At 46.8% G+C, this 13698-nt stretch overlaps 1 protein-coding gene across 1 annotated transcript; it reads left to right on the top strand.

Moving 5' to 3' along the window:
• The first annotated feature begins 770 nt into the window (after nucleotides 1-770).
• Nucleotides 771-12822, top strand: Prdm13 (PR/SET domain 13). Its single transcript, NM_001191098.1, has 4 exons — nucleotides 771-1042; nucleotides 2581-2712; nucleotides 3006-3126; nucleotides 6479-12822. Exons 1-4 carry the CDS (start codon nucleotides 899-901, stop codon nucleotides 8200-8202), a joined length of 2121 nt encoding a protein of 706 aa, NP_001178027.1. The 5' UTR covers nucleotides 771-898; the 3' UTR covers nucleotides 8203-12822.
• The last annotated feature ends 876 nt before the right edge of the window (nucleotides 12823-13698 follow it).

Below are 13698 nucleotides of genomic sequence, written 5' to 3'. Positions count from 1 at the left end.
AGATGCGATGCTCAGCCGGCTTTCACCCTCGCAAACAGGTCCGGCGGTTTCATATTTGGGAGCAGATGGGGTCTAGGAAAGAACTAAAGTGGTTCTAAACTGTGGACTGGCCTGAACCCAATCCCTGAAATGGTACTATGGTCGTTATTTAAAAAGTGTAGGTATTTTCTGGTGTTTTCCCATCAAGTACCTGCCTAATTTCTGTATGGCACACGCCAGAAATCAATAGAAGTTAACAAGTCCTCCAAACAGTCCCCGTCCCTTTGTTTAATCTCCTTTACAATAAAGCCAAGGGGAGAGAATTAAGAATCTTTGAAGTAGACCAAGGCTCAAAGGAATCAGCCAAGTAGACTTAAAGTAGTCACTTATTTCCCAAAACTGGTTTGTCGGTGAACAATAAAAGGAAGTAAAATTTATGGAGAAATTATACAGTGGATTTGTCACTTAAAATATCGTAACTGTCTCAGGGACAATACCCCATGCTGAGGATTAATGGTCCCGCCGGACCTTTGATTCACCAGCGCCTTTTCTTCGCCCTTGACAAATTGGATTTTTAGGAATGGGAAGGTCGCCTGGACCATTGTGTGCTAGCCATTCAGAGGCCTCGATTATGCAGGGGGCTGAGGGAACCACTCCATGTGACCCTCTCGGGTGGGACTCTGCAGCTGCTTCACAGTGCAACTCTCTCACCAAACTCCGCGCCCTTGCGTTCGCGGTGCCAAAAGGCGCCCGCCCGGATTGAAAAGGCGCAGTGCATGCCCGCCCGCGTCACTCAGCGGACAGAAGACGCACGTCGGGCTGCGGATTCCTCCTCGCAGGCGGCTGCTCCTGGTTCTGTCACTTGCGCCCGGTGGAGGACCCCGTGAGCCCCAGCGTCTGCCTGGCGGCGGTGGCAACAATGCACGGAACTTCCCGCACTTCGGCCACCAGCGTGAACGCTGACTGCTGCATCCCGGCTGGCTTGCGCCTTGGGCCGGTGCCTGGCACCTTCAAGCTGGGCAAGTACCTGTCAGATCGCAGGGAACCAGGGCCGAAGAAAAAGGTACTAGGCCATTCTGGATCCCCGTCCCTTGCCTCTCATCTTCTATTGCCTTGATCCAGAAAAGGGGTAGAGAGGAGCAGGGGAAAAAGCGATACCTGCTAAATCTGCGGGACAGAATTATCCGATTATCCTTAGCATGTCTGGTAATAGCATGGACTTGCAGCAGGCTGAAGAGAGGGCAGAGCTGAGCTGGAAAAGACCTTAGTGTCTTAGAGTCTGTAGGTACCGGGGCCTCTGGGAACCACTAGTTTCCCCAGCGCTCGGGTGTCCTCAGCAAGGTGACAGAGTCTCCTAACTCCCACCTCGGTCCTTGCCTTCCTTGCAGACATACCCTTTTCGCTGGAGTCATTGGGTGGGGAGTACTTTTCTCCCCTTCTGTTTACTAATATAAGGGTTATGTGTTTGTTTTAAACAATTTAATTCCATTTAACCAAAGAGATAGTCCTTGGGAGACTTAGTTCTTGGAATATATCCTCAACCCCAACCCCAACCCCAACCTCTTTTGCTTGTAGGTTTGGGTAGGAAACAGAGGGAATGAGCCAAGTGATTAATTTTGATGCCTGTTGAGGAGTAGGGGAGCCCACCCTCGAGGGGACACCCAGTTAAACCTTGCTCTTAAGAGTACAGATCCCAGCCGAGAGGTGCCAGGTACAGCTCTCTTACTTTGACCCCCCAACCGCAACACACACCGTTGTGATCCCTACCAGAGAGGGAAAGTAAAGACTCTTGACCACAGAGGGTGGGGGGCGCCTTAGTAGCCAAGGACTGGCAGACAGCAACCAGGGAATGAAGTGGCAAGCTTGTTTAAAAAAGGAAAGACCTTGGGTTTTAATAACCTCTTAGAGCTTTCTTGTAAGAAGTATCTTTGGGCTGCCACCTTTCTGCTGGTGCTAGAAAGTCCCTTGTCTCTAATCCCATGCTACACCGGGTTTTGAAGCTCACCACGCCTCTCTCTTTAAACGCAATTTAATTGCTTTTAAATGGCTTGCTAGCTGCAGGCAAAATTTCTCCGTGCTCGCTTTGTTCTGAGCATTTCACTGCTGAGTCCACTTGCGCCTAGTGTGGTACTGGAGAATTGGGAAGCTGAGAAACGGGGTAAGAGTACTGCACCAGGCTTCAGGACTCACTTGAACTTAGAAACCACTTCTATTTCCTTGTTAAGGATCCCAGAACCTCACTTAGGGAGGAGGTGGTGAGTTTTGCAATAAGATGAATCCCGGAGCATCTGAGAGGATGCCTTTTTCAGCTGGTGTTTTCCAAAGTGTGTGTGTGTGTGTGTGTGTGTGTGTGTGTGTGTGTGTGTGTGTGTGTCTGTGTCTGTGTGTGGTGGTGGTGGTGATACTGTCTACTACCCAGAGTCCTTTATTTTTCCACCCTTTAAGCTGGGGCCTTGAGGAATCATTCTCCCAGCAGCTCATGGAGATTGGGTCAGAGAACACAATCACTTTCCTCAGTTCTGTGAGCTGCAAGGTAAACTTTCCTCTGGGTTGTGAGCCTGGCTGTAGCAGGTTGGGTAATGACCACTGCTTGTGTTGCAGGTGCGCATGGTGAGAGGGGAGCTGGTGGACGAGTCAGGGGGCTCTCCCCTGGAGTGGATAGGGTTAATCCGGGCAGCCAGGAATCCCCAGGAACAGACTCTGGAAGCTATTGCAGACCTACCAGGAGGACAGGTACTGTGAGAGCCCCTTGTTGTTCCAGTTCCATTTACAAACTAATCAAGGCAGCCAAGTACTTCATGAGCAAAGAACTTTGAAAGGCAAGAACTCTCTCTTCAAACATCCTAATGACCCTGTAAGAGAGATACGTTTGTTTTCTCACTTCAAAGATGAAGGATGAGATTCCAAGCTATCCAGAAGCTTCTCCAGGACCACAAAGCCGGCCTTTGAATCTTAATTTCCAACCATCCAGGAAATAACACAGAACCTTATTTTTTTTTAATTTTTTTTTTTTTTTTGTATTCTAGATCTTCTATCGGGCATTGCGAGATGTCCAGCCAGGCGAAGAGCTAACTGTGTGGTATTCTAACTCCTTGGCTCAGTGGTTTGACATCCCTACAACTGCGACTCCGACTCATGATGAGAAAGGTACAGCCTCTGAGAAGGTCGCCCCAACACTGAGGGTGAGCAGAGTAGAGTCCACCTGTTCTCCCGGGTTGGGGAAGGTGATCACAGATCTGAAGAATTCTGTTCAGCTCTGTGGAAACCGAGTTCATGCCCTTGACAAGGGAGAGAGGGAACTGCTAACCTAAAACCACAAGCCAATGGTAATAAAGGTGAGTAATAATCTGGTCCCCAAGGACAGAGGAACACTCCTTATGAACTTCATGGGTCCTTCCTTCTGTATTTCATTCCGAACAACAAGTATTTACTCAGGGAAGAAACAATAAAGAAGACTTGATATGCTACAACGATGACATCTTGAATTCTAGAGACCAAAGCTTAAGCCCAGAATGCTTTTTAAAAGGCACAAGGGTGCTCTTTCTCTGTAAGGCTTACAGGAGAGCAGTATATTTGATGGCATTTAGAAGTATTGTGGTGCTTATAGCTGGTCCCTTGGCAGGTACTAATGTCCATACCTAAAATGGAGTTTATTCATTTCCCTACTAAGTTTACTTAAGCAGACTCTGGGATACCTCCCAGTTTCTTCTCAGACTTATTTGATTCCTTTCAAACCAAGAGCCAATCCATGCAAATTAAGGTGCAGCAAATAAAGAGAAAAAACATTTTCAAACCCTCCACCCCAGCACTGAAGGACACTTCCTTCGGGAAGAAGGCTGGGAAGTGCTAAAAAGAGTTAAATTCTTGAAACTCAGTTCTCATCCTTCACAAGGCATTCCCCTGGCCCTCATCCCTAACCCCTTGACAATTGTTTTAGCTTGTTCACAATTTCTCTAAAGAAGCTATTTATAGACAACAAAAAATGTTCCTAAGTATTTTTAATACACTCTCCTCCGGAACTGCCGCACCACTGTTCCCATTTAGAAACAGGTATATATATACATATATACATATATATATATCTCGATAAAAGTGTGATAATTAGCATGCCATTCATGAGTGGAACACATTATTCAGAGCAATGAGTCATTTCGCTTCAAAGTGTCACTGTCTTCTGTAAATCAGTTCTATTTGTTTTAAAATAGATTGGTATGTCCAATATTTGTAAGAATTGTACTGACATAGTTTGTCCCTTGAAGCACATTATCAGATTCTTTTGTCAATGATAAGTACTGCCGTACAGGGGAACCCTCAGACTCGGAACTCTCCAACAAATTGTTCCAGCACAGAACACTTTTACATAGGGATGACTAAACAGAAAAGCAACATGTTTAACCATGTATTCTATTTCAGCCACCTGGTTTTATAAATGCCATAAGGCAACTGATAATATAAAAAAATCTATCATTTCCCTGTTAGGGAAGGTATAGCCTATTTTGAACCTGATATTTCTAGACTGGGCATGCCTAAAATCTTTGAACTGACACGAGGGAGAGGGGCAAAGTCATTTAGGAAGAGTGTTTGACTCACTTGTCAAGAGTTGAACCTTAGGGTCTGCAAAACCTGTTGATGAAGTTAAGTTGGAAAAGTAATGTGTGGAACAACACGTACACACACCTGCACACATCTGCACACACTTGTGTTACATTTTGAGAAGAGGAAGAAATAGGTAGGAATAGCACCTCTTTTTAACAATACTGGCTAGCGTAAGTCAGTTTTCGTTTCATAAAAAGATGAAGCTACTGTCCCTTCATTTGTAAGAACAAAGCTTGCTTGGCTTTGCATTGGCAAAGTCATTCTGGAACAAACTGAAAACTCTTCTGTAGAGCTGCTGCAAAGGGGCTTCTGAATTTCAGACACCCAAAGAAAACTCAGGGGTCACTCCTCTTTCCAAAAGCTGCTTTACACAGACATTTAACACAGGCAGCAGGGATATTGAGATGGTCTTGTCCAAGTCTTCAATAAACAATTGGGATAGACTATTATAGGTAAATCCTTTTGTCTCCCCACTTCTCCTTTGACCTCTTGTGAAATAAACTCCTCCCCTCCTTTTAGACAATTTTGCTATGTAGTCCTGGCTGGTCTGGAACTCACTATATAGATCAAGCTGGCCTAGAACTCTGAACTCACAAAGATCTGCCTGCCTTTGCTTCCCAAGTGCTAGAATTAAAGGCATGTGCCACCCTAATGGGTTCTGTAGTAATGTTTTAGAAGTGTGAGCAGAGTGCACCTAAAGAGGGAGAATGTAATGTTTCAAGTAAATCTTAAGAGACCTACAATGTACTTTGGAATTTCCTCGTGGCCCAATCAACTTTTCTTACAGACATCTTTGGTATTATCAATCAATCACTTTAAAAAGAAACTGCATTGTATGCACACTAGTATGTAGAAGTTATTTTCTAGCATCCGATTAATAGCTATCTTATATACCTGTCTCTGGATTGTGTTTACAGACCATAACAAGTCAAAAACAGTTATAATGTAAGAGACACAAAGAATTGATGCTGCAAGGGCACACAAGCACAGCATTTGCGGTAGAGAATCTGCACTTTAAAAAACTGAGGACTTTTCTCATTTGTATATATTTATTAAGTGAAATATATCTTGCTCAAGTGCTTTTCTAAGCTTTTATCTGTGCTACTATCTAGGGGTTAATTAACCGCCAGGTAAAACAACCGTTAAGCCAACGCTTCACCATCCTTAAAATATCAGCAAGTAGTAGTTTTCCCCTCCAATCCAATCATATAAAGTTAAACCAGAAAATAAGGGTGCAAATAATTTTGAAGACTAGCATCATCCTTATGTGGGGATTCATTTGGTCACGCTCCAGGAAAACCTCAAGCAAGTGTTTAAGTCTGGGAGGGGGTAAAAGGGCGGAGAGAGGACACAAAAGACATTGTTATATGAAAAGGAATGATTACATATGGCCCATACATACAGGATATTGTCTCGCCTGGTAATGAGGCGCTCACGACTATTAGATTGGCCTTTGTTCAGTTTATCCAAACTCCTTGACATACGCCACCTATTCTGTAAACGCCAACAGATGGGCACAGGCACAGCACAGCCTCAACACTTGATTTAAGGCAACAGCTGCTCTCTGCTCTTCCCGGCTAGCCTTCCTGAGCAGGGCTCTTCCAAAGGAGATTTACTATGAGGGCTTGGTGGAAGTCTTCACTGGAAAGGTCCAGGTCACCTGCTTTGCTCTTTGAGTAGGCCTCTGAGGATGGAGGTGACAAGGGTTGACCATTTACACGCTTTGGGGGGTTCTTGATAGGGTTGCCGAACTTTATTCTTGGTCTTAAGACCTTCATCCCTCAACCCCCCACCCCCGTGCTTCTGCCTCGTCTCAGGTCAAACCGGGGCTGTCCCTGCTGGGCTGGTGCTTTCCTTCTGGTTCCCTTGCTTCTCACTTGTTCCTCTCCCCTTTCTTGCTCAGGGGAGGAGCGCTACATCTGCTGGTACTGCTGGAGGACCTTTCGATACCCGAACAGCCTCAAGGCACACCTGCGTTTCCACTGCGTGCTCAGCGGCGGCGGGGGCCGCGCCTTCCTGCCTCAGGAGCACGCGGCCCGGCCGGGCGCTTCCCCGGTGGCAGAAGGCCTCGGCCTCCCTCCGAAACCCACTGCCCCGGACTTGACGGCGCCCGTCCAGGCAGCCGCTCTGCGGCCTCAAGCCCAGGCCGCTCAGCTCTCCCAGGCGTGCGGGACGAGGGAGAGCATCAAGCGGGAGGCTTCCCTGGCGCCCCTGGCCTCCTCCCCGCCTCCCGGCAAGTGGGGGACGCCGAAGAAGGGCAAGGAGCAGCCGGACCGCGCTCACAGTCACTTCCTGGGGATCGTGGGCGGCTCCTCAGCCGGCAGCGCAGGCCTGCCCTTCTACCCTGGCGTGCGCTCCGCATTCAAGCCGGCCGGCCTGGCCCGGGCCGCTGCGCAGAGCGACCCCTACCGGGAAGAGGGCGGCGGCAAGGGGCCCGGGCTGGGGCTAGGCCGGCTGCTGGGCGGGGGCCGGGCGGCCGGGCGCCCGGGCAGTGGGGAGAGCCCGGCGGGCCACCACCACCATCACCACCACGCTCACCACCACCACCACCACCACCCCAAGTGCCTGCTGGCCGGGGAGCCGCCGCCCGCCGGCCTGCCGTGTCCTGGGGCCCTGCGGGCCTTCCCCCTGCTCGCCGGCCACCCGGAAGAGGCGTCGGCCTTCAAGCACGTGGAGCGGGCTCCGCCTGCCGCGGCCACGGCCGCCTCGCTGCCCGCCGCGCGCTACGCCGCTCTCCCGGCTCCCGGGCTCCCCGTGGAGCGCTGCGCGCTGCCGCCCCTCGACGCCGGCAGCCTCAAGGCGTACCCCGGGGGCGAGTGCAGCCCTCTTCCCGCCGTCATGCCGGCCTTCACGGTGTACAGCGGAGACCTGCTCTACGGCCCGCCCGCCACCTATTACCCTCTCAAGCTGCACTTGGGCGGGCTGCTCAAATACCCGGAGTCCATCTCCTATTTGAGCGGCCCCGCGGCGGCGGCGGCGGCAGCAGCGGCAGCGGCGGCGGCGGCGGCGGCGATCGGCCCGACTGAGCTGGGTTCCCTGGCCAGTATCGACCGCGAGATCGCCATGCACACGCAGCAGCTGTCCGAGATGGCAGCCGGGAAGGGTCGTACCCGCCTGGACTCCGGGACGCTGCCTCCAGCCGTAGTGGCGGCGGCAGGCCCCGGGGGTGGCGGCGGTGGCGGCGGTGGCGGGGGCGCCGCAGGCAAGGCCAAGACGGGCCACTTGTGCCTCTACTGTGGCAAGCTGTACTCGCGCAAGTACGGGCTCAAGATCCACATGCGGACGCACACGGGCTACAAGCCGCTCAAGTGCAAGGTGTGCCTGCGGCCCTTCGGCGACCCCAGCAATCTCAACAAGCACATCCGACTCCATGCGGAGGGCAATACGCCCTACCGCTGCGAGTTCTGCGGCAAGGTGCTGGTGCGCCGCCGAGACTTGGAACGTCACGTCAAGTCCCGCCACCCAGGCCAGAGCCTGATCGCCAAGGCGGGCGACGGCTCGGGCGCGGAGCCCGGCTATGCTCTGGAGCCTGGGGATCCCAAGAGCGAGGACAGTGATGTGGATGTCTGCTTCACTGACGACCAGAGCGACCCTGAGGCTGGGGGCCGTGGCGAGCACGACTCCTAATGCGCCTTCCAGGGAAGGAGCAGGGACTTGGACAGAGTAGAGTGAAGTGGTGACAAGAAGGACTTGGTTGATATTGTCCCAGTTCTGGGGATGGTGTCGGATTAGGAACAGGGAGCCGCTCTCCAGTTCTGGAGCAGAGTTTAAGGATGGGTTAAAGAAACACAGCCAATAAACAACCCATACATAGGTCTTGGGTCTCCATCAAGCAGGCCCCTAGACTCTGGCATAGTCTCTCATCCTGAAAGCATTCTGGTGTTGAGGTTCAGGATCACATCAATATAAGTATCTCAGTGCCGTCAAAGGTGATGATTTTTACTGCCACGCAATTTTAAAACGTTCTTTTCTGTGGAGGAAATCGTGCCTTTTGAAAAGATGTTCTGCGTGAATTTTATGTTAAGTATTTCACTGCATAGCAAGCAAAACAGTAGATGTGACACCCGCACACCTGTTTCCGTTTTATATCTGTTCTCCTGTCAGAGAGCACTCCTTGCCACATTGAGTGTACTGTGGTAGTGGATGTATAAATTGGTCAAGCTGCAATTATTTATGAGAGAATAGTGATAAATGTAAAATAACGCATGAATATAAGAGCACGCAATATATAAATTTAAAGATGCCCTATTTGGTAGCATCCAAATGTTTATGTTGTTTTATAATGAATGATGTACAGTGAATATAGTACTTTGCCCTTGCTTCCGTTTTGTGCAATCGTTAAGAATAATAAAGATGCAAATGAGCATTCTATTACTTGGCTACTTCAGAGGACCCTTTAAAGACACAGTTTAATTTGAAAACAACCTCTGAGGAGACTTGACAACAACATAAGTCACAGAAGATTTATATTATTTGCAGAATTAATGTTAGTCAGAGTTGTATGGAGAACAGGAAAGAACTCACTGTTTTCTAAAACTATTGTTAACCATGCTAAGTGTTTTTATGTTCACTTCAAGATACACACACACACACACACACACACACACACTCCTTTACATATGATTGGGGAACTAGAATCAGTATTTCTTGTTTGCCATTTTGACAGATTTTTACCATGGAGATACATAAGAGGAAATTTGCTCAAGACATATCACAAGTCATACACATTAGTATTCATTCAACAAACACTAAAGGAGGGCCTATTTTATTAAAGATGCTTAAGTCCCCTCCCTCATTTGTACTTCCAACAACTTTGTGCTGTCAGTTTTGGTCCCATTTAACAGAAGAAAAAAATGTCACTTGATCACAGTGTATGGGACAATAACTAGAATAACAAAATTGTTAGCAGTGACTGCATTCACTATGTTCAAGAAGTGTGGCTGGATATACATCCCAGGAATGTTTCCCCCTCTCCTTTTAGAAGGAAGAATTAGGCTTTTAGTTAAAGGTAGTTACACTGAGGGCAGAGGTGTGCAGCAATTTTAAGAGTTGATTTAAAGAATTTGCTAGCTTACTAGAAGCTCTGGACTCTGATGACCATGTTCATCCAATCATGTCCTTTGAGTCCTGAATCCTGACTGCTTTGCAAATCCCCACTGCTATCCCTGATTGGAAACACTGCTGTGGCCACTAGGTGGTTGCCAGGAAAGCCCCCCCACCCCCACCCCTTTCTCTTTTCTTCTTTCTCTTCCTCCTTTCTTTTTCTTTTCACTCTTTCTTTTGGCATATCACAACCAAGAACATATGGTTTCTATTAATGGTGATCTTCAAAAAGATTTCTTCTCTGAGAAGATGTGAAGATGTGTGCTGGAACATATAGGCTTTTAGTGTAAGCTGGCTAGATATTGTTTTCTAGTGTAAGAGAAAGCATAAAGGGGTGTGGGGAGACAGACACACAGACACACAGAAAGAGAGACAGAGAAAGACAAAGACAGAGAAAGACAGAGACAGAGAGGCAGAGACAACTCTAGTGGACCTAATGGTAAATGTACATTTGTTGAAGAACTACTTGCATTTTGCATTTCATTTTCAGAACCACCCTGTTGTTTATTTGACCCTGTGTTACAAATGAAGACACTGTAACAACAGAGGGTCTGACCCAGAATGTGACAATTGTAACTATCAGAGACAAAACTAAAATTCAGGTGCATCTAATGTATTTAAATTAGCCAATTTAAATTTCCTCTCCTTGAAGCAGGTAGAGGATGATCTTGATACCCAAGATTTATCATTTGCTTGCTAAACTTACATTTCCATAATTCAGTTTTTCACTACCAGTTTGGAGATCGTATTTTTGTACTTTGTAGTCTTGTCTTTTGTAACAATTGTCACTTGAAAGCAGATTCATCCTTGGGTAGAAGGTTGAAAAGATTTTTTCCTTCTGAAGTCAGATCTTGTCAGTGCTCAGGGAAAGTGAGACAGGCTCCCAGATATGAAACACAGGGAATATTATATGAACTATATTTCCTGCACCTTATTTCCCTAGTTCAGTTGTAATTGTAATTCTTGTTTAGTGGGAAAATAGACAATAAACAACCAAGATAAGAATTGTTTGGTTAAATGAAATACATGGAGAATTGAAATGATATCATAAAACAAAACCACAGCCACCTGTTTCTTCCTATTAGACTAGATTGCAACATTAAAAATAGAACAATTAAACATAGATTTACAAAGCTCTTAATTGCAGCTTGTTTGTAATTCTCTATAGGTTGACTAAGACAACCCCCCATTTGTTCATGCTCGAATTCTAACTACATAGATAATTACCGTCATTGTTTATCTCTACGTCATAGTCAAATCAGTAAAACACAGTCAGCTAAATGAGCCCCCCCCCCCACTCTGTCCCCCTGAGACAGGATTTTGCTATGTACCTTAGACTGGTCTTGAACTCGGGGAAATCCTGCCTCAGTCTCCCTTTCTTTTTACTCCCATTTACTCAACAGCTTTTACCTTGGAGATGGTAGGTCATTCTTAGAGCAAAGGCACTGAATATTTTAAAGATTTTAACAGAATATCAATCTTAAAAGAAAAGGAGGGCAGGTCATGCCTTTTAGAAGCGAAAGCCTCCAGATTGCTTGGTTTTAGTTAATTTGGATATTGAAAAGTTTTGCTAATTTAAGTACATCAGATGCACCTGGATTTTAGTTTTGTCTCTGAGTTACAATGGTCACATTCGGGGTCAGACTGTCTATTGCTACAGTGTCTTCATTTGTAACACAGGGTCAAATAAGCAACAGGGTGGTTTTGAACAATAAGAGGTGATACTAGTAAGTGGCTAAGCATTCTGCAGGGTGCACTGAAAGCCCTCACTCCTACTCTAGTAAGAATCTACTTTCATTTAAAAGACCCCACTGTAAGGAGAAGGGCTGATGCAGGGTTTTATACGCATTGGCAGCTTGCACAGGACACCAGCTTTGTTCTTCCAGCCCCTGGTGAAGTCACATCAATTTCAGTAAATAGAGGCTTTCGACACTTGGAGAAACTTCAGACCTCTTGCTCGGTTTCCATTGTAAGTCCCGGAGCCAGTTCCAGAGACTCATGGCATGGAGAGAATGCTGTTTTCGTTTCCAGTTACTAAGTTTTGAAAAGCTTGCTGGACTCTGAGGGTTGAGCTTAAACAGAAGCACAGGGGAGAGGCGAATAAGTGCACACCTCCTTTCTTTAGACTCCTCTTAGTCTTAGACAAGACTTCAAGAAGTGCGGAAGGTCTGGCAGTGCTGGGGAAAGTGGCGTTACTCTAAGCTCAGTACAAATGAATGGTTAGCGCTGTGGCCGGCCGGAACTGAGCCAAACAGAGCCGGTCATTGTCGTTATTCCTAGAGCCCCCATTGGCTCATCCTTTGCATCCAGGCTGCTATTGGTGATAGACTCAAAGTGTGCTGGAGATTAGGTTGCAGCACCTGGGTCTTGGGTGGCGTCAGACTTGGGGCTTCGTGTGCTAGCGGCTGTCAACCTGAGTCCTTTAGCGACCCAGCTTCGCTTAAGTTTCAGAGAGGAGTTTCCGAATTGGGTAATGGAATGGGAATTTCACCACTTTTGGGAGCACAGCCCTGGAGCCCCAGGAGAAAATGTGCTTGAAAAGCCGCAGAGACTCGCAGCTGGACGAGGGGTCTCAGCCCAGCGTGTTCCTGGTCTGTGTCCTGCCCGGCTGCAGCAAGGATCTGCGCACCAGAGCCCTGCGCCCTTGCCATCTGCCGCCTCCCCAAAGAGAAGAAGGCAGAGGCACCCGCACTGTCGAGGTTATATGTGACCCTTGACCACCCAGGTGTGAGCAGCACAGGGAGGATTCAAAAGACTGCGCAGCCCAAGCCTGAAGGAGCGCTCGGCTAGCTCACTAGGTGACCTTCCTATAAAAGATGAAAAGAGAGCTTCTGCCATCTGCAACTATAGCTTAATTCAAGTTAGAGAAAACGTGTGACAGACTTGTTAATGCCTTCGACTTGGAAACCAACGGTCCTTCAGAAGGGACCAAGACTGGGTGGATAGCCCCTTTAAAAACTTCATTTTCAGTACAATATGTTATTTAAATTCAAGCATTTTACGTAAATAGATAAAAACTTAAAAGACAAGTTTATTGAAAAATGTAAAAGTCATATCATCAAAGGTAAAATTGGTTATTTGAGTTAAGTAAAGGCCAGCGTTTCACCTACTGTGAATAAATTTAAATGTTCGTCTAAAATGAAATATATTCGCTATCTAAATATGTCTTCCCCCTTTCCAAATTCGTACACACCTTTTCATAGTTCGTTAACACAGGACATGAATGCAAATGCACACTTCCTATTTTTAATACAGACTCGGTAATAATGTTTCTGAAGTTACCTTAAGTAGTGGGTTGTTTAAAATCCAAGGTTTTATGACAAGTTGCATCCAAACGGAAGGCACTCAAAAATAGACTAGAAAGCTGTGGGTGGAGATGACTTATGTGACAGGAGACACATTGAGAAGAGATTCAAACGCAGATGGCTTTACATAAGACAGCGAAGGTCAAAGGTTTCTTTAAATCATTTTTTAATTCACTGAAAAAGAAGCAGATAAGAATCTATATTTGACACCGAGAAGTTCACTCTTGTATTATTACCATAAGGAAAATGGAGACATGACCAGGTCAGATTCAAATTAACTTGGGGGCATGGGGGCCACAGTAAAACACATCTGTGAGCAATAAAATGCTTTCAGGTATGCTAACAGTCACTCCAATGAGAAGTGAGTCAATGTGGGCTGTCGCATTTTATAAGCTCATTTGTGATTTTGAGAAAGCAGGAGAAAGAAATGTCTCAGCAATCAAGATGATGTAGAGAGAAGAAAATACACAGGGAGCTGATAGGATGGGTTTTCTAAATTATTTAAGGCTAACGAACTGAAATCTGGTCCTAGGGTGATAGCTTTGGCATCTAGAGCTATTTGAATACATATTATTTCCCCCGTTTGGAAAGCCAATTTGTGTACTAAAGGTTTGAATTGGTGACTTGGGGCCCCATAATTTTTATGTTGGCCAATGTTTTCATACAAATGTGTGTGTGTATGAGAGAGAGAGAGAATTAGCTTTGCCTTGAAAGC

Source organism: Rattus norvegicus, chromosome 5 (genome assembly GCF_036323735.1).
Source record: "Rattus norvegicus strain BN/NHsdMcwi chromosome 5, GRCr8, whole genome shotgun sequence".
Taxonomy (NCBI): Eukaryota; Metazoa; Chordata; class Mammalia; order Rodentia; family Muridae; genus Rattus; species Rattus norvegicus.
The sequence above is the reverse complement of the archived record's forward strand: the minus strand, read 5'-3'. Positions and strand labels throughout refer to the sequence as shown.

Bases quoted from the DNA above. Each gene is read 5' to 3' on its own strand.
- Prdm13 (NM_001191098.1), top strand. From the start codon at position 899: ATGCACGGAACTTCCCGCACTTCGGCCACCAGCGTGAACGCTGACTGC. The intron at 1,043-2,580 runs GTACTAGGCCAT...CTTGTGTTGCAG, and splicing joins AACCAGGGCCGAAGAAAAAG to GTGCGCATGGTGAGAGGGGA. The intron at 3,127-6,478 runs GTACAGCCTCTG...TTTCTTGCTCAG, and splicing joins TCCGACTCATGATGAGAAAG to GGGAGGAGCGCTACATCTGC.